Raw genomic sequence first — 20264 nt, forward strand, 5'->3', positions numbered from 1 at the left:
CATGCAGTTGAGATATGCATACACTCTTAATATTCCTCTCATTCTTGCCATGCTGGTACCAAGACTATGCTTCTGCCTTGACTCACTGATATGCACTCTAGTTCACGCTTTGGTTCGAGATCCTGCCCTGCGCCCTGGCACACATGTCTCTGGCACTGTCATCTAGCCTAATCTTTCATAACCCTAGCTCACCCTAGCTCAGGATTCAAGGGCTAAACCTTGAATCCTTTTCTGTCTTACCTTTTCCCTCTTTCTTAAAAGTAGTTCAACTACCTAAATGGCGACACACAGAGCAGTCTGATTCCAAGTTTTGCTATATCTTCAAAATCCCTGCTTTCATGCCCATAAAATACTCACAAGATTCATTGCCCTTGTGAGATCTGCTAGAATAAGGGCAGGCGTTGAGATACACAAATGCAAATTCAAATATAACTACTTTCACCTACCTGTAATATAATCTTGAAAAAGCTATTTAACCTCTCTGTACCTCATTTGTAGTAAATTAAGGATACTAAAACCCTCCTCCGATTGTTGTTGTGAGGACAAGAAAAGTACCTGTCCTTTAGTAGGCACTTAGTAAGTAGTTGTCATGTTTACTATCACCGTCACTCATGCTAGTTTTGTAGGACTTAAGTTTAGCATATTTCTTTGACAACCAAGGTATGCAGTGCCTACTAATTTGTGGATCTACCAGAGTTTCAGGTCATTTCTCAAAGCCTGACCTTCCCATGTCTTATTCCCTTTCCTTCATACCAGCTGGTAAGGTCCCAACATGCCCAACCCTAAACTGCACCACAAATGATCTAAACTTTTAGAAGGTTCTATATGAATACTTCCTCAAACTTCCCTCTGCGTTAAGTAATTGTAAACTTTGACCTCTGCCTTATTTTCCTTCCTATCCCTCCAGGCATTCTGGATTTTTGAGGGATCAGTGAAATATCAAAAGAATAAAAAGAAACTGGAAACAAGTGATATGATTATTCAATGATTTATGTTAATATTGTTGGTCCTTACTAAATCTAGTTTTCACAAATTAACAAACCTTTGTGCTTTCTCCAAACTTTGAAAATTTCAGGGTTTGTTTTTTGTTTTTTTCTTCTTTAAACACAATCAGAATCTTCCAAAGTACAACTTCACAAGGTTTTAGAGTTCAAGAACTCATTAAGGAAGGTATGCAAAATGGTCTACCTTTTTTCAAACCACTAGTTTAGAAAATATGTCCTAAGTGACATAATCAAAATAAACAAAACTAAATACCAATCCCAAACAAAAAATACAAGCACTACCCAACAGAATCCCTTTTAAAATAAGGTAGGTGCCGAAGATGCCTCCTAGAAATACCATGAACTTTTGAATCATTGATTGGAGTTTGAGTCTTAGAGTCACAACCAGCTAGCTTGTTATGACTTCTCTGAAAAATTGCCAAGTCTCTGAACCCCAGTTATTTCATATAATAAATAGGTAATAGCCACTTTGAAGAAGTCCTTTAATTATTAGAAATAAAACCCCAAAGAACCTGCACATAACAAATATTCTACATGCTGGAGAACAAATCTCTTGATGACAAATCAATGTCATTTTCTCCTCGTTCATATTCATCCTTTCCTCTGTTGGGTCAGAAGAGACAGTTCTCTCTTTACATTAACAAATTTTTTTTTCATTAATTATTACCATAGTGTTTGAGTGGAACAAAGGTGACTCCATCTTGAAGCTAATCCACCATTTTGACTCCTGAATGAACCCAGACCCTTGACTGTCCCCTGCGTTTTGGAATGTACATAAGAGCTCTGGGCTAATCATGTGATTCCCATTAGTTCTACCTCCAGAGCAAGACACCCTCAATGTCATCTATTTCTTAACTCCTTCTGGCGACAGAGCCTCCTGGTACCTGGTCTCTTTGATCACCCATTCCCAGAACGCAGGCTCACTGCTCAGGAGATATAAATACATAGTCTAGGGGTGGAAAGCATGAAAGATATCCAGATCTTCTTGTCACTGCCCAACATGTGCCTCATTTGTAAGTTCCCTTAACAAATTCTTGATATAATGATGGAGTCGACAGCTTCTTTCTCTGGTCCCTTGGCCCTGGGGAATTTTACGTAAAGTCAGTGGTGTATCAACGGTGGGGCAAAGAATCCCCAGCCAGTGTAGGCAGTAGGAGTTGTCTGTAGAGAACTTAAAAAGAATAATGTAATCTTCTAATACTCAATTTACATTCTAACATCACCATCTACCAGGAATGCTAAGCAATGACAGTAATAAATTCTCCCTCTCTACCACAAACTACCCTTAGTAAGGCACTCTTATTTACCTGTTTCTCCTTCCTCCAGTCCCCAACTTTTTAATTGCACACCAAAGAAAAAACATTTTAAAGATAGCGTGGCTAAAAGTGCACACTCTGATCATGAAACACAACTAAGAAACTGCCTGATACAAAACAGATTGTTGATATTTTGGCTAAGTTAGCGTTAGTTCTGATGACGACACATACATGAATTTCCTTTGACTTTAAAATGCCTAGCTCTGAAAAACTCATTTGAAAAATAACATAAGCTGGCAATGACATCACACTCTTAAAGGAGATAACTGGAAATATCTAGACTTTTCAGGTATGCATTTTACATGTACAAAAATTATAATTAAAGCATTAACCAAAACAATGTTAAGAGTCTTAACCTTTGAGTCTAAAACTTTCTTTTATAAATCTTTTTATATTAGTTTCATTTAGTTTATATATGATAATGTCCTATATGAATGTATTTATAGAAGGCAGAATGGCTTTATTTTTATTAGACTTATCCCCATTCAGCACTGCAGGGTTTAGCTCTCCACTGATATGATAAAAGCAAAACACTTGGGTGCCACAACTAGCAGCACTATAAAAAATCCTAGACGTGTATATTAAGCTTTAAAATAAGAAATGTGATTAGGAAAAAGAAAACCTTATAGTGTTGCATGTTCTGGCAAGATGTGTTCCCTGAGGCAACATGTCCAATATAATGTCACCAATTTTATATAATTAAGGCAAACATTTAATAGCATCATTTTACTGCTTCAAGTATTTTTAAGAAACAAAAAAGATCCTTATGGGGTTTGTTGATTGCAGGACTTAATGATATTCAACTCACCTTTAAAATAAGCAGTATTAATAAGCCCACTTTAGCCTTTAAAATTTGCTTGTAATAGGTAGGTAGCTTTTCCCTCCACCCCCTACCCCCCCGCCATCAAGACTTTTTGTACTTCTTTTAAGTGGAATATAAACCTTTTATCTTTAATTTCAGACAAGTTTTGGATCAGGGTCAAGAGTTTGGGTGGAGACTGACTGGAACGGCAGGAATGTCCTGACATTCCTGCAAAAGTATTGAACCTCAAAAAATGACTTTTATGGACTTTGGAAGTCTGAATATATCTTTTTCTTTCCATGTCTCTGATAATTAGGACAATCATCACCAACAATATTGTGATCATCAAATGAGATAAGACATATTGGAACTTTAAACAAATTGAAATTATTCAGAAAAATGATACGTAGCATTCACAGAGGGTTAACTATATGCTATTTAATCTACATAGACCCTCTATGAGATAGGCGTTCTATTTTTATTCCTATTTCCTAGAAAAGGAACCAGGTTATGCTAACAAGAGGCAGATCTAGGATTTGAACTCAGCAGTCAAGGTCCGAACTCAACTTCTTGGTCACTACCATGTACTGCCTTTGCTGTCAGCAACCACATCTTGGCAACAGATTTTGTGCCAAACATTTATCTCTTTGATTCTTTCCCAGAACTTGGCATCTCCCCTATTACCTTCTCTCATGCTCCCTTTTTTTTTAAAGTGTAAGGAAAACAAGGAATTCATGCTTCTAATCTTGATCTTGCCTTCCATCCAAGTTACTACAAACCCAGGTACAGTCTTAAACTGCGATAATTTCTGGCAGAGGCAACACAAAAGCATTTTTTCTTATTCCAGAAAGCCTGGTCCATCGGTTTTGTTTGGTAATTGTTGTATGAGGTGTGGAATGAGGAAGGTCACAAGGTGATCAAGTTTGAGACAGACACACACAGGGGTTTAAAATCCAGTTCACTGAATTGTCACACTCTTTGTTTAAATGCCCTATTTATATATAATATTTCATTACATTAAGGGATTTGGGGAAAAGGGTAGAAAGTCAGGCTTAAAATGGCTTTCTAATTAATCTATATTTATTCAGTGGCTACTGTGTGTTCAGCTCTCTAAAAATATTTAAAAATGGCCAGTCTCTTTTAGAAGACAAATCATACAAATGGACAATTCAAATCACACCCAGGGAAACTAGCTACCACTGGATATAAGTAGTAGGGACTTGTGTAGCACATTAGGACCAGTTGGATGAGAGTTTGGGCTTTCCTCAGAGGAAGAAAATGACAATCTGTAGATCTGCAAGTTCCTAATATACTCAAGTTTCTGATAAAAACATAGACTAGGGTTTCGTGTTGATGTGAAATTCTGGAGCTTAGAAGAACTTAGTGTGCATTAGAATTTGTGATATGTTTCCCCCCTTCATCTGCCAGTCAGAGATGTGGAAAACATTATAGACATTTTTTCATGGTTATGTTTGTTAGTGGTGGAGTGAACAGTTTCATGAAAACTTAAGACACATGGAGAACTGAAGGGCAGAGAAAACCAAATTGAAATTTATAATTCTGCCCTCAGATAATTATCGTGTGAGCTGTTGGGAATATGGAAATATGTATTCTACAATGTATAGGTCAATAAATCCATTTCACCAACAATAACAATTTTTTAATAATGACGATGCTACCCTAAAGGAGTATCTTAGATTTCAGAAGAATCTATGATTTTAAATGCATCTGACATTGTCCTGATTAATGGCAATTGGGATATTCAATGTCATAGATTGATTACTGAATAAATATCTTTAGTTGCCAATTATATCAGACTTTCAATATTTAAAATAATTTCTTAATAAGAGAAAAAAAATAGCACTGGGACAAACGTACAGAGTATGATTAAAAATAATGACCCCAAGGTCAACAATCCAAAAGTGGCAATCAGTTTTTAGTATTCTACAGTAAGATTTCCTTTGTGGATATTATTCTTCTATTTAGAAAATAAAACTCTTTACTACCTCAAGTCATAAAATATATCTTATGCTTCAGGAGAAGCATAGGAGTGCTTAAGCAAACAAAAAATGTTCTAACAATTAGATTTTTATTTCACAGAATATTTGCATAAAAATTGGATCTTGGCTGATTTAGAATGCATCTGTCTCATCCGCTCAGTACGTACCAAAATCCATAAACCAGTCGACTGCAGCTAAACAGTGTTTTATTGAGACAGTGAATGAAAGTAACAAGCTAATAATACAGGTTCACAATCAAGGTTATATTTTCATGTAAATATCTACCTCAATAACGACTCAAGTAATGGAAGCCTAGACTATCTAACACCAAAAATTAGGCCTAGAGAAAAGTTATTTTGAATGGAAAGATATTAAAGGACTATGAAAAAGTTTTGTTTAGTATTTAAATGTGTTCCTTCTTAACTCTGCATAATTTCTATTTGGATTCATGCAAAAACAAATAACATTTTTATAATTTGCTTTTCTATTATCTTTTTTGTGAGATGAAAAAATCGAGATGAAATTTTAAAGTGCAATTCAAGAGTTTGTTTCTCAGAATTTAATCACAAACTGTTAGTCCTACATATTCCACATCAGTCACCTGTTTTACCTCCTTTATTTATTCTCATGCTCCCACACATCCAGTGTAAGGAAAATGGTTTATAAAATAACTGTAGAAAACTGGATGAACACAGGAAAACCTCAACTAACTTTATTTTAAATGGCCCGGAGTTATCCAGAGTACTGATTTAATTGTTACCCATATTTTATATGATGATTTTTCACCTTTTTAAAAAACCTCTAGCTTGTCAGTTAAGATTCAGCATAAGCAAAATTCAACAATAGTTTCTCCTAAACTAGAAAGCATACGGTGAGTAAGTCACTGAACTGATATCACCGAAATTAGCAACAATTATGCTAATCCAAATTAACAACAAAACAATCCACAACTACCAGTACCAAATACTGATATCTTAGTTTTTTAAGTTAAAAGTGAGTAGTTACTATTATTTATTATAATAACAAAACTGAAGTCAACACTTTGTTCCAATAGCCTCTGATATATCATACTTATTTGGAAATATGGTGGAGCATTTCTTCAAAAAAGCTAACCTTGATTAATTCCACAGATCCTCAAATGTGTTACTATAACCTCCAAAACACTACTTTGGATTGCTTTATTGATTGCAGCCCAAAGTATTAGTTTATTTTACTGTTCTTCTTCAGTGTGATTACAGGACAAAAGGCAAGGCCAGATAGCTAATTTAAAAATAGTCTTTTTAGATGGTGTGCTGAAGAAGGGCAGTGTCAAAGACCAAGAGATGTGAATATTGGGAAAGTTTAGCTGAAGTGTTGACAGCACTAAAGGATGTAGCTGCCAGCCAGCTACCTTTCTGTCTTCTGTCCTCACTTGAAAATATTCAGTCTTTTTTGTTGGGACTTTTGGAAAAAGAAGCAGAGAAAAAGAAAAAAGAAAGAAAAAAAAGAAGGGTTCTGAAATCTGTTTCCAAAGACACAGCTGTTTAAACATCAGCTTTTACAAAGAACATCACAATTAATAAAAAGAGGTTTCACGGATAAAAAAAACTGATAACTTATAATACTAATCTATTAAATTAGCAAAAATGAAAAAGGAGTAGCACTATTCAGTAAGGATAAGGGTAAGGATATGGTAAACTTTCAATTACAAATGTTAGCAATCTAAATTGTTATTACCCTTTGAGCAACCCCATTTAGAAAAATCAAACACACTGTAAAACACATGTACCATTTTATTCAACAACGGTATTTCTAGGAAGTGACGCTGTTGACTGTAGACATGCTTAATGAAGTGCACAAAAAGGTATTCACCAGGGGTTTACATTGCAGCCTTGTTTATAATAGGAAAATAAAATGGATGCAACTAAAGTGTGCAGGAAATTTTTAAACTAAAGTGTGTACATCCATACAATTAAAAGCTATTAAAACAAGGTAGACATATAAGTACTGACGTGTAAATACATACAAAATATATTTAATGAACAAAATACACACTATAGAATATTTGCACAGTGTAATCCCACGGTTATGAAAATAACATATGCTTGAGAATAAACAAATTCCTAACAGTGATTATCTCTAGAGAGTATGATTACAGGGGATCAAGCTTTATAATAAGTTATTTTCATTTAATTTTTCTTTTTACCATTTCACATTTTATGTTTATAATGTCAAACACAAGTATAGATTCTTACGTTTAAAATTTGGGAGACATAATGTTTCTTTTACCAAAACCCTGAAAACAGCACACTAATAAAAGTATTCTGTGGTTTTCAAAAAAGAACTATGAAGAATACTAAATATTATTGAGGTGTTTAACAGTTTCATATTTTTTTTAGTTGCAAGAGACTAGGAATTCTGACTGATTTTGTTCACAAGAGACTCAATAGCCATTATTGAAACTATACATAATTAATTGTCAATTATTATAATTAATTCTAATCTGAAGTGAGTGCAGCTTATTATATTCTATTTTGCTATTATTCAGAAATTTTCTGTAATTATGTGTTTGCTTTTAAGGCGATTTTCCATCACTGCAGTACATTTATCCACTTAGAGGTTGAGGTTTCTTAATAAGCAAGGGCAGAAAGCCCAAAAGGCTTGTCTAAAACAAATAAACACAAAAAAACAAAAAAAGTCAACAGAAAATTTATCAAGAAAAATAAAAATAATTTACTGTAATATTTAGAAAGATGTTTGTAGTTATATTTCCACATAGGTTTTCATCCTGGTGTTCTCCATTTAAAATTGCTATGATTTGTTATTTTCAGACTTATAGAGATTTTTAAGAAAGACAGAAACATGTAATTCTGCTCTTCATTTCTTACAACTCTGAGTTCATCAGGTATTCTATGAAGTAAATGTCCTGATCAATCCCCATGACTCAAAGTTAAATAAAGTTTAAATCTTCATAAATATCTAATAATAAATTCTTAGATAGTCTACATGTTAAAACATCACTTTCCCTTAAGGTATGTAAATTAAATTGTATTTTTGAGTGGCAGCAATTAGGTGGTAAATGTTAGTTATAAAAAGACTGAAAGTTAACCATACAAATAAATTAATTTAGTTTTAATTATTTTTTATAAAAGAAAATTATCAATATGAACATTGCTCATGAGGGAAAGAGGGAGGAGGAAGTGGGTGAGCAAAGGGGAAAGAGCACATGGAGAGATAGGTAGAATTAATTCCCAGGAGGCACTTAGCTCAGGGGCTGACACACAATAAGTGGTCAGTAGATGTTAGCTATTATTATACACAAATTACATTGTATAGCAAGCTGATAAGTTAGAGTAAATCTTCTGCAACAAGAGAAACTAAAGAGTGAAGGAAAATATATATCATTAAAGCCATGAAAAAATTGGAAAACCTAGTTAAATACCATCATTTTACAGGTGAACTATAAAACTACAGAGCCTCGTGTACTAGAGGAAACTGAAAATTAGATATATGAAATAATTTGCCTACCATTATATAGCATGAGAAGTGTCATGATAAAGCCAGATCTCCTCACGATATCATTAACAAAAATCAGAATTTAAAATTTTTGCCTGGTTGTTACAATAAGACCTTAAGAACAAAGACACACACTACAATAATGATTTTGTTTGCTGATTTGCATTTCATTATCTAAAAGGACACTATATTAAAAGATATATATTTATTACATACATCTTCATATAAAAATATATTATATGTAAATATTTTAATGTCTTTTTTAGATATGGTTATAAGCCCAGTTAGATTAATTATGTAGTGAAATTCAAACTATTTCCCCAGTCCCCATTGGTAAATCAAAAATGGGTTCTTAGAAGTCATGAGAGTCAGGATTGGAACAAAGTGTACCTCATAGGTTGGGGCTCCATTTATATAAAGATTTCTGGCAGAAAATGGTCTCTAGCACTTCTTCCAATATAGGCAGTGATATAAGTAGAAAATGTGAAAGCCAAAAAAAAAAGCATCTTGGAGGTTGTAAGTGCGTAGCAGAAAAATATGAGTGTGATATAGTCAAGACTGTCATTGCTCTAGGTACTACAGAAACCCATTTGTTCTCATTAGCCCTCAGGATCCTCAAAAGGAGAATGTGAACAATCAATAAAAGTGTTCTATTGGTAACAGATTCTGAAAATGTTGTTTACTGATAGACACATACAAATGTTATAGGTTTGCATTGCTGACAAAACATATTGGGTATTTCATTCACACATACACATTTCTCATGCTCACAAAGCAAACAAAACAATTTTTAACAATTAAAAACTTTAAATCATTATTTCAAAAGGAAAATTATAGCTAGACATAGCACTTTTTTTAAGTTTATAAAGCATATGTAAGGGATATCCATGGTCTTACTGTCATTTTTTGTCGACAATTATTTATAGCTACTAATAAGTTTATTTATACAAGAATGTATTTTTATAAATTCAACTTTCTATTTTTCCATCTTCTAAAGGTAAGAATATGCACAGATATTGGAATACCAAAGAAATTTGGCAATCTGTATGTTTTCCTTTAACTTTATTAAAACAACCACCATAACTTCTGAGTCTGTGTAACCAGGTGGCAGGTTGCAATATGTTCATATGTAGTAAAAATTCTCCATATAGGCAAGCATCATTTTTGTTTGTTTTGTTGTTTCCTCAACTAAGAGCAAACAGGGAAATCTCTGTTTTTGTTTTTGGTTTTTTGGGGGGTATTTTTGGAAACTACCTTTGTCCCTCTGGCCCCTTCATTCTCTTATCCCTTCCTTTTGCCTCATGACATTTGGTCAGTAAATTAGTATTGGGGGGGAAATTTGTTGAAGAGATTTACATGAGTACTGTCTCTGACTGCTATTATTTGTCATGAAGTCACTAAACATTCAAATTTGCCTCTCACCATTTTTTTATATATTGTAATACAAGGCAACAGCAAATAAATTAGAAAATATGGATATTTTACAGTGGATGGTAATGAATGATTGCAATACCTGGGGATTCTTGGTTAGGTAAAAACTGGGAACACCAAGGTTAAAAATAGCAACAACTTGGGAAAACTTTCTTATTTACCAGGGTATAAGAATCCATAATACATTAACTAGACAAACTCTGTCTGGACTCTGGAACATTTTAAGAATGGTTACAACAACCAGTTTTTTTTTTTATATAATATGTATTCCTGCCTAGAAGCTTAGGGGGCAACTAAATGACTAGTCACCGTCTATGTCGGCATTATGATTTCATGACAAGATACAGTCTTTAATATTCTGGAGCTAGAATAAATATTTACAACAAGCCCTCAAGCTTTTCTTCTATTTTAAAAATAATATGAAGTACATCTAAAAAGTCCCATGTGTTAAGCAAATGAAAACTTTCTATGGAAGCACACAATAGCTTTATCTACAATTATTACTAACACAATAAAGTTTTTTCTCTTGGTCAAAGAAAAGTGACAATGTTTCCTAAAAGTAATAGCTCTTGGATATAATTTTATCTCAATAGGTCTGAAACAAAGGTGCAACTGATGTGGCATCAAAATATAACATATGTGATCATATCAGTTGCCTGTTTCCTAGGGGCAGCACTTGCTACACATTTCAAGAAATGCTGAAGCAATAAGACAATTTTAGAGATGACTTACCCTCCTTTAATATAGTCAAGGAATGAAACTTCTGTTTCTACCAAGAAGGAGAGTAAGGTAACCTGAAAGAAAAATAAATGAATGAATGAATGAATGAATGAATGAATGAATGAATAAAAGAAAAACAAGGCAGAATTACCTGCTAGTCCTAACTGCAATCCCAAATGGACTTTTTTCTAACTATTAGGGAGAAAAATCATATTTCCTAGCATGTAAAAATCAATAAGGATATTATTCTTTATTTAAATCAGCAGGACCGATTGTTCTTACATTTAAAATTATCAGATGGAAAAGAGCCTAAAAAACGAACTAACTCATTTCTATAACCAGTTTACTTCCTTTGGAACAGCATGAAAATTATCTGCAAGGACACTGTGTTCCTTCCCATTTTAGATAAAAGGAAAGATGAAAGGGAGTTGGAAAATGGTTAAAACGAAAAACAGCAAAATCAGTGAGTTAAGCCGTATAAGAGGAAATGTGTGTTTTTGTCTTGGTCCTGTAATGAAGCCATTTAATATTTTAAGTGTCTTGCTTTATAGAGATCTTTAAAAGGAAACTTGGAGAGAACTTAGATTTTGCTTCTCCCAAGAAGAATTAATCTTAGGACAAAATCTTCAGTATATGTATATTTTAACGAAATAGGATGATTTTGATTTTTCACAATTTTAAGGTACTTTAATCTTTGTACCTTCCTGTACTGATTTAGTCCAACATTCCTACAGAGTTATAAATTTTAATGTTGTGTAAACAAGTACTCTCACATCTTGTATAAAATGAGTCATAACAGTTAAGTGGAGCCTACAAAGTGTATAGTATTTTGTACTACCACTTAAACTTTTCATGTCTTTTTGATTCTCTCCAGTGGGATCCCACTGAATGAAGAATTTGTAGCAAAACTTCAGCTTCCCTCGGAGATCTTACAAGCCCAGGAGCAACCTGCAGGAAGCTGGGTCACAACCTCCTATTAGGTGTTGTTCTCTATTACAACCATTCCCATAGCAAGTTTATTTTTCTATTATATACCTTCATACTAAATTCCTAAGTGAAATACCTCAGTCTTGAGTTTCTTCTATTCTGATTAAAAATTGTTACATATGTTTTATTCATTTATTTAAATCCTCAATGAATAACATGAAATTTGACTTACTGTTCCTGAATTAATATATTTTTTCTTCTTTCCTTTCTTTTTCGGATTCACCACCTTAAAAAGCAGATAAAACTATTACAATGTGTTAGGTTTTACACTACATGTTTAAAAAAACATGTGGTTCAACGTACTGCCTTTACTTCTTATGTATCTATTCATTTACAAATTCCTTTAGCATGACTCCTGCACAGTCATTTAACCAAAACTTCTCTGCAAGTTACTAGGGATCAGCGTCTTAAAACTTTTTTCTATAACGTTCTCAATCACTTTATTCATTGCATCTGCATCTGCTTGATGCAGAGATCTTTAATACCTAAGGTTCTCAATAATATTAATTGCTCTGTAGAAAAAGCAAAAGTGGTGAAAGAAAAGTATACTCAAAAGACAATTGTTAGTAGGTTAAATACACTAACGTAGCAAGTCACACAAATATGTGAATATATAAGGGCTCTATTGACTCTATTTCTTTATACTGGGAGTAATTTCTACCAGATACCCAGGCTGCATCATAATTGGTAAGGATCTGGTTTGTGGACATAAGACTAAAATTGTGACTGTTTATTACAAGAGGAACTATTATTGTATTCCTACTCGTACAAGACAGTGGAGGATATAGGCAATATAAAGACAAGTAAGACCTGTCAATCTAATAGAGTAAATAAAACACATAAGTGCCTATCTCAATCCAAAATATAGAGGAAGCATTTTGACAGGGAGAGAAAAAGAATTCATGAATAAGAATTATTTGAACTGTAATTTATTAATTTAAACTAGGGCTCCAATGAAAAGGAATAGACAAATACAACATTCTAAGGAGAGGAAACAGTAATTGGACCAGGTTGGCTGGAGCAGAGAGCAAATACATAGAGACTGAAAAGGAAATTGAAGGCCTGCTGGCTTTGGGGGCAGCAGGAGACACTGTCATCGGCACTCTTGGGGATCCTGAAAGGCCCTATGCCGGGGTCCAGGCCCCTCCCAGCTGCCGTGCACCAACAGTCCTGTGGAGCCAGGGTTTCAGTGGGACATGATCCTGTCTGTTCCAGCCCCTCTCAGTCACAGTCTGTGAGCAATTTTGCTGGCACACGGACCCATCAGGAAACACTCATGTCTGTACCTCAGGAGATCCTGAAATGTCTCTATATTGGATCCAGACTCTCCAGCCTTGGTAGAGAGCAATCCACCCGCCCAGGGACCTCGTGGGAGACATGCCCACCTGTGCCTCCAGACCCAGGTCTATACAGCTCAGTCTTGGCTATAGAACCTGGAACGGTGATGGGGCTCAGTTCCAGGCCCTCTTAGGCCTGGTCCAGGGCCAGACCTGCCCACTCAGGGAAAAAAACCTCCCAGGGACCTGACAGGAGCCACAACTTCCTGCACACCTAGTAACAGGCCACGTGACTAAAGACCCACCTGTGCAACCTAAAGAGGAAACTTGTCCCCGTGCCACCTTACTGACCGAGGTACTGGAGCCAGTCTCATCCACTGGGGACCCAATCCATACCTGACCGAGCTCCTGGTAACAAGCATGCCAACCAGGGTCCCCGCTGCACGCCTAGAGCAGCCTCCAAACCAGCTCCAACTCAGTATGACGACGATTCTGAAGGTAATCCTATCAGCCCAGGAATCAGACAGAAGATACACCTGCCAGACCCGCTTGGGTTTTTTAAAGCTCAGGCCTATTCCTGGGAATCTAGAAGGTCAAATAGGTCTCGGCAGGTCTGGGCACATGGCCAGGGAAGACCTGACGATGTCCTAATCCTTAATCTCTTACTGACCTTGAGTCTGCTCAAATAGTAAGTGAAAGCCAAGGCAGGATTTTACACTGTTGGAGCACATAAGGAGTGCATCAAGATACACATACACAAATCTCTGTCAGATCACATGCAGACCACTTCCTAACCAGGCAAAGACTTCAAGGGCCCACACCACCACCACAACAATTAAAAAAGATTTTAGAGTATTAGTCCAGGAAAGTTACTAAATAAACAGCAACAACAATAAACCCTGGAGAACGCGGGGATCAGATCTCCAGTGTTACTAAATCATATTTTTAAAAATTTCCAGATTCATCAATAACAAAAGGTACAAGACATGCATAGAAACAGTAAAGTATGGTTCATTCATAGGAAAAAAGCAGTCAATAGAAATTGTCCCTGGGAACTCACAGACATGGGATTTATTTATTTGAAAAAGTCTTTAAATCAGCTATGTTAAGCATGTTTAAATAACAAAAGAAAACCATGTATAAAGAATTAAAGTATGAAATAATGTCTCATAATTTAGTGGTTACCAGAGGGTAAGGGGGTGGGGGGTGGGTGATGAGGGTAAAGGGGATCAAATATATGGTGATGGAAGGAGAACTGACTCTGGGTGGTGAACACACAATGGGATTTATAGATGATGTAATACAGAATTGTACACCTGAAATCTATGTAAATTTACTAACAATTGTCACCCCAATAAAATTAATTAAAAAAAAAAACATTTAATTACTCTGAAAGATAAATGACCATCAAAGCAAAAAAAAAAAAAAAAAAAAAAGAAATAATGTCTCATGAAATAGAAAAAAATAAGTACATCAAAATTATAAAAAAGAATCAAATAGAAATGATCAACTATTGAAAAGCACAATAATTGAAATGAAAAATTTACTCGAGGGGTTTAATAGAACATTTGAGCTGTCAGAAACAATAATTAGTCATCTTAAGAATAGCCAATTGAGTTGAAGTTTTAGAGTTTAAGGAGGAAAAAAAATAATAAAATAAAAAATATGAACAGAGCTTGAAAGACCTGTGGAGCACAATCAAGCATAACAACATATTCATAATGGGAGTACCACAAGGAGAAGGGAGAGAGAAAAGGGGAAGAAATAATGGCTGAAAATTTCCATGGTTGTCTCAACAAAATTCAATCCTTTGCCTGTGTGTAAAAGAGGACGTTTCCAATGTATTGGACCAAGAATTGTCCACTAAAATCCTAGAACTGCCTGTACATTATACATAACAGCCTCCCAGATTTTCTTCAGACGGGTCTCTTCTATTGATAACATGTGTAACAAGAAAACATTTATATTTGAAATTATGGCACAAATATCCACACAGGTAATAATTGTTATGAAGCTTCTTTGCCATCTCAGCAAATATGGCACCAATGTCATTAAACTAGCTTTGTTGGATAAGAGAGTTCCAAAGTGCAGAAGGTATTGTAAAAGCTAGGGAAACTCAAGATGTTTGCTTATGGAGGGTTATGTGGTGTCTGGCAGTAGATGAGTCCTAAGTACAAGGATCATCTGTGATATTCCTCCTCAGCTTTGAGGGTAGACAGGGAAAACAGGCATCTATCTAAGTACAGCTCTTATACTACATTCATTGCCCGTTTTGAGCCTTAATATTCCTTCCTTAGAAGATCCAGATAGAAAAATTGATCCATTAGTTCATCTTTGTCCTTGCATGGGAAGCTTTCTTGGGTTGAGTTTGTCCTCCCTCCATCAATATCTCATAGTCTGCTAAATATAATAGTAGTATATATAATATATATATACATATGGCACTTATCAAGATACACTAAACATATTTCATGTGTTTGTCTCTCACATTAGACACTGAAATTTTTATTTATCTCTATATCCCAAGAGCCTGGGGTATATAGACACCATGTAATAAATAGTTATTTATAAGTTAATTAATGAATGCATGGAATACAACTGCTTTAGCCCAGTAAGAAGTGGTAGAAAAAGGTGATTCCTCTACTCTTCATTTAAGAGGTCGATTTAGTGGCAATCTGGCAGCAAGAGTTACCATTATCGACTAAATACAGATATACTTGTATTTAGTATTTAGTATTCTTCTTTGCTTTCCATGTATATTAAAATTGAAAAGTATAGAGAATGTACAACAGATAGCATAGCTCAAGGATTAACAGTGCTAAAACATACCATATGCTCAACACATATCTGGTAGTTAACTGGCAAGGTAGGCAAAGTTTTTTTTAAGACAAAAATAACTAGTGATTTCCTTTAGTAACTTGGATTTCTTTAATCATTGAATCATGCCTTGTCATTTCCTTCAGTGTTCATCTAAACAACAGTGAAGGAGCTCAAACACACTAAACGACCACAGCTCATTTTATAACACCATGTTGACACAACTGAAATCTGTATTTTTCTATTTTTGTTAAAACCAGGTTGAGGAGGAGGTTTGTAGGAAGGCAAAACATAAAGGCTGAAACTTCGGGAAAAATAAACTTGCATCCATGTTGAATTTTTTAAAAACAAGAAAAAGTTACATAGGCAAGAATTTTAAATCTCTCAAAATAGATTTAAAAGACCACGTGACTTGAAGAGAAATAATATCATTTAATCTCAGAAACAAGTCTACTCAATAAATTTAAAGACTCTTACATATATTGGTACTTGTACTTAGCTAACCTTTGACAATTATCCTTTGCAAAGTCTACTTTTAAAACATAAATATACTTATACCAGAGGGAAATAATCAAATAACATTCCTCTTACCTCATATACGTTGAATTGTGATTGCCCTCTAGAAAGTTCCCTATAACTTGTCATAAATTCTCCAATGAAATCATGACTAAAATTAAGGGGAAAAATATATAGTATTAGTTTTTACACATTTGTCAATTATTTTTTAAAGTTTGTTAGAAATGTATAGTTTAAACATGAAAAATGCTTGTTATGTTATGAACATAACATATTTTTAAAGAGACTGATACATATTTCATTGTTCTTTAACCCAAAGTTATGTATACTCAAAAATTACATTTTGTTACTATTCAAATAATATATAATTTATCCCACCAATATTAATATTTCAAACAAATATATTAGTTTTAATAACTCATATGTCCCAAACAGTTTATCTTCAACAGTATCCAAATGACTATTAGGATGAAACTTTAAGACACTCAAAAATTTATTATTAATCATACCAATATTCACAAATACGTAAAGTCACCAAACTTTCCTACGATCAGGATGTAATAGGACATTCTTTTTAAAGGGTTTCCCATGTTAAAAAAGTCACCGAGCCTTATTTTCAATAATGATCATTTAATAGTACATTGCTAATACCAACATGGTTATTCTGAATTTCTTCACCTTTTTAAAGCAATCCTCACTGCCTCCTCTGAAAGCAGGCCTTCTAAAGATGTCTTCTCAGTTTAGGTGGGGAGGGACAAGGATTGAGTAAGCATGTGTTAATTCTACTATAAAATGCTTATCAGTGTGATTACTGAGGCTGACGTATGCGACTGTAAAACATGTAAGGCGTTGGCAGTGTACAGGGGACTTGTTTTGCACTACTACTAACGTAATGGTCAACACGAGGTTCAACACACACTGCTGAGAAAGAAGAGTAAAATGCTGGTGTCCAGTGCAATGGTGAAATGTAATGAGTTAGAGGAAGAAACGATTATAGGAGATAAAGTAGTATAACAAACATAAGGGATGTTGCTGCTATTTTTATCATAGTATTTAAGGTTGGCCCATTTGCTTTGCAAATGGAAAGTGTTCATGACCATAAAATACACATATGTGCAAACCCCTATGCAGGTTTAATGCTTAGTTGTGCATCACTAAAATCCACAAACCTTCCATAGATCTGGTGACCAATGCCAAGCCACAAAGGAACTGTGTCTAGCCAACCAAGATATTGATTTCTAAAGATGGGATTTGGAAAAAAAAAACTAGCCATCATTTAATTTTATTAGAGTTTTTGAAATAAGAAGTTATTTTTTTATTATTTAAAATATAGCTCATTTAGACATCCAGCCTCCCAGTTCTCCTTATCACAATGATCTTGTACATGTGTCACAGTTTTCTATACAGAACATTCCTCTTTACACCAATATCACCTTGACCTCATCTAGATTTAATTTTTAGGAATAGATCTAAACACATGAAAATGGTGAAGGGAACAGGTAATTGAAGACTGTGATAAACATATTTGTATTTATGAACCCAAATCCCTAGCACTCACTCCTTCAAGTTACACAAGGAAAATTATAAAACAGTACTTTGGTGCTACACATTTCTTGTAAATAATTCTATTTGACCTTCCGAAGTGAAAGCTAATACTTGTAATATTTTTCCTGAAGATCTTAAAACCTCTTAAGTTATGGAGATTCTATTTAGAATCTATCCTCCTCCATTGCTATACATGTTTCTGATCTTAATAATCATTGAGATAAAGGTTCTATTGTAACACTTCAAGCATAATGCTTTGATATTGATAAGTATGGACAAGCCTTATGTAACCAGAGCTCACCATACTAATGGTGGGAATCTAATATAGAGTCCTTAAAAAAAACACGCCTGGATCATGTAAGCCCTTCTGGCAGTTTCCTGATTGTGTAAGTCGTACCTCCATTTAGTTAGTTGTTTAAATTCAACGTTCAGCTGTTACTGTTAACACTAAATTCCTGCCACTCAACATTATTCAAAAACTTGGTAGAGACAAGCAATATTCACTGTTTTCAAGTAAATGCAATTACTTCATCAAGTACCAAGTACTACATCTATCTGGATGAAGACAAATATGGATGAGTAGCAAATCTGGACCCAACACTAAATGGTCAGGTTTACCAAACTGCACATTGACTTGCCCCATGTTGAAGTCATTGTGGAACTTTATAAGAAGCAGTTCTTTGATATTTGGTTGTTTTGTTCTTGTTAAATTTGTTACTGTACAGAATTGAGTGATGGACAATGGAATACAATTTTCTTTGTTCTCAGTGCTAGGAATCTGTTCTTATTTGTGTTTCCTATTCTGAAAGTACCCTGTTTATCATGAAACAGACACTTCCCGCTCTAAGTAGTTGTTAGAGGGATGAAGGCCAAATTTATGGTCCATTTTATAGCAGCATATGTCTTCATGATGTACTGTTCTCGGCCAACTTTTCGGATAGCTCACCATTATTTCCCCTTTGCTTCAATTTCCTCACATAGTTGAATTAATCATGTCTTATTATATGCTTTCTGTAAGTGGTCTTGGATCCTTTTTAAGAATAAGACAGATCATCAATCAATCAATCAATCAATCAATAACTTGCTCCCCATTCTGAATCTTGTTCAATGTGGTTATTTTGAATGAAATGCTGAATTTTCATATCATACAAATAAAATGTTATTCTTGTGTTGTAGAAGAGAAAATGTATTGAGTTATATGTTACATTTCAGCCTCCAAGACAATATTTCTGTGAGATTAAAAAAAAAAAATCATTGTATATATCCAGAGAAATGGATGATCAAGAGGTGAGAATTTGTTAAAAAGCCATAAACATAAGTGGAAAAAAGCAATACAATAGCCAACCCTAGCTATGAGGTGCTTTGTCTCCAGAATAAATCAGAACACTCTGGGTGGATAAGTGGATACATTCTTAGCTCAATTTTGTTATAGATTTCTTAGAATATTGGAAATTTTTATATTTTCCTTTGTAAACTTTTCTACTTCAAAAAGTGTGTATTAAATTATAAATACTTTAAAGAAAGTATTAAACATGGTTTTCACTGATTTATTCTTATAATTATCTTTTTCCTTATCAATTATTCCTAATTTTACTAAGATTAAAAGAAAATTTAATTTGCTTTAATATTTATATCTGTTCATGATTTCCAATAATATATATTGAAACATTTTCACTATACAAAGAAGTATAATGAAGACTTTCAATAAATCACAACAATTTCCTTGTGATTCAATAATACTGGCTTGCATTTCCTGTTAACTTAATTGTAACTAAATAATTATTCTATGTTGTAAGTCTCAAGCTCTCTGACTGCATTTACAAAATAAAATTTACTCCAGGTCTATTTATCTGATTTGTGTCTGTTTACATCTCCAATTTGTTCCCCAGACTCCTTTGTGTGTGTGTGTGTGTGTGTGTGTGTGTGTAACTGAAAATCTGAAGAAATAAAATTAAAAAGATATTTAAAGCAAATTGGTACTATAGCTAGTACTTTGGCTCCAAAAAGCCTTGAGTAAAATGATTTAATTGTTAAATAAAATCTTTATAGTATTACAATCATTGCTATGTTCTATGAACAGTGGGAAAAAAATGGGTATTACATGTATTCATATTTCTATCTGAAACCTGTACGACAATCCCTTTTTAACAAATGCTTCCATCCTCCCCTACTTTAGGCATCTTCTCCTGCATAACCTATCTTTTATTCTACAGCGTAGCTATTAAGTCCTCCAAGATTTTCCTGCTTCATGCCCTTCCTCTTTGCTCTCAAAGAACCCCAAGATCGTTTCTATCATTATGCTTCCTGTATTGTATTATACCTGTTGTTTATATATCTCATCTCTCAGAATTGAT

General features: G+C 34.2%; 1 protein-coding gene across 1 annotated transcript in view; it reads right to left on the reverse strand.

Annotated features, from left to right (window-relative positions):
• Positions 1 to 20264, reverse strand: part of CPNE8 (copine 8) — a 176231-nt gene that overhangs the window by 48024 nt on the left and 107943 nt on the right. Inside the window, exons 11-13 of the mRNA XM_081058554.1 lie at positions 16441 to 16516; positions 11928 to 11981; positions 10781 to 10842 (exon numbers count right to left, since the gene is read on the reverse strand). Coding sequence (XP_080914680.1) covers positions 10781 to 10842; positions 11928 to 11981; positions 16441 to 16516 — 192 coding nt within the window. The remainder of the gene's footprint in view (positions 1 to 10780; positions 10843 to 11927; positions 11982 to 16440; positions 16517 to 20264) is intronic.

The sequence above is a fragment of the Rhinolophus hipposideros genome (assembly GCF_964194185.1).
Source record: "Rhinolophus hipposideros genome assembly, chromosome: 9".
NCBI lineage: Eukaryota > Metazoa > Chordata > Mammalia > Chiroptera > Rhinolophidae > Rhinolophus > Rhinolophus hipposideros.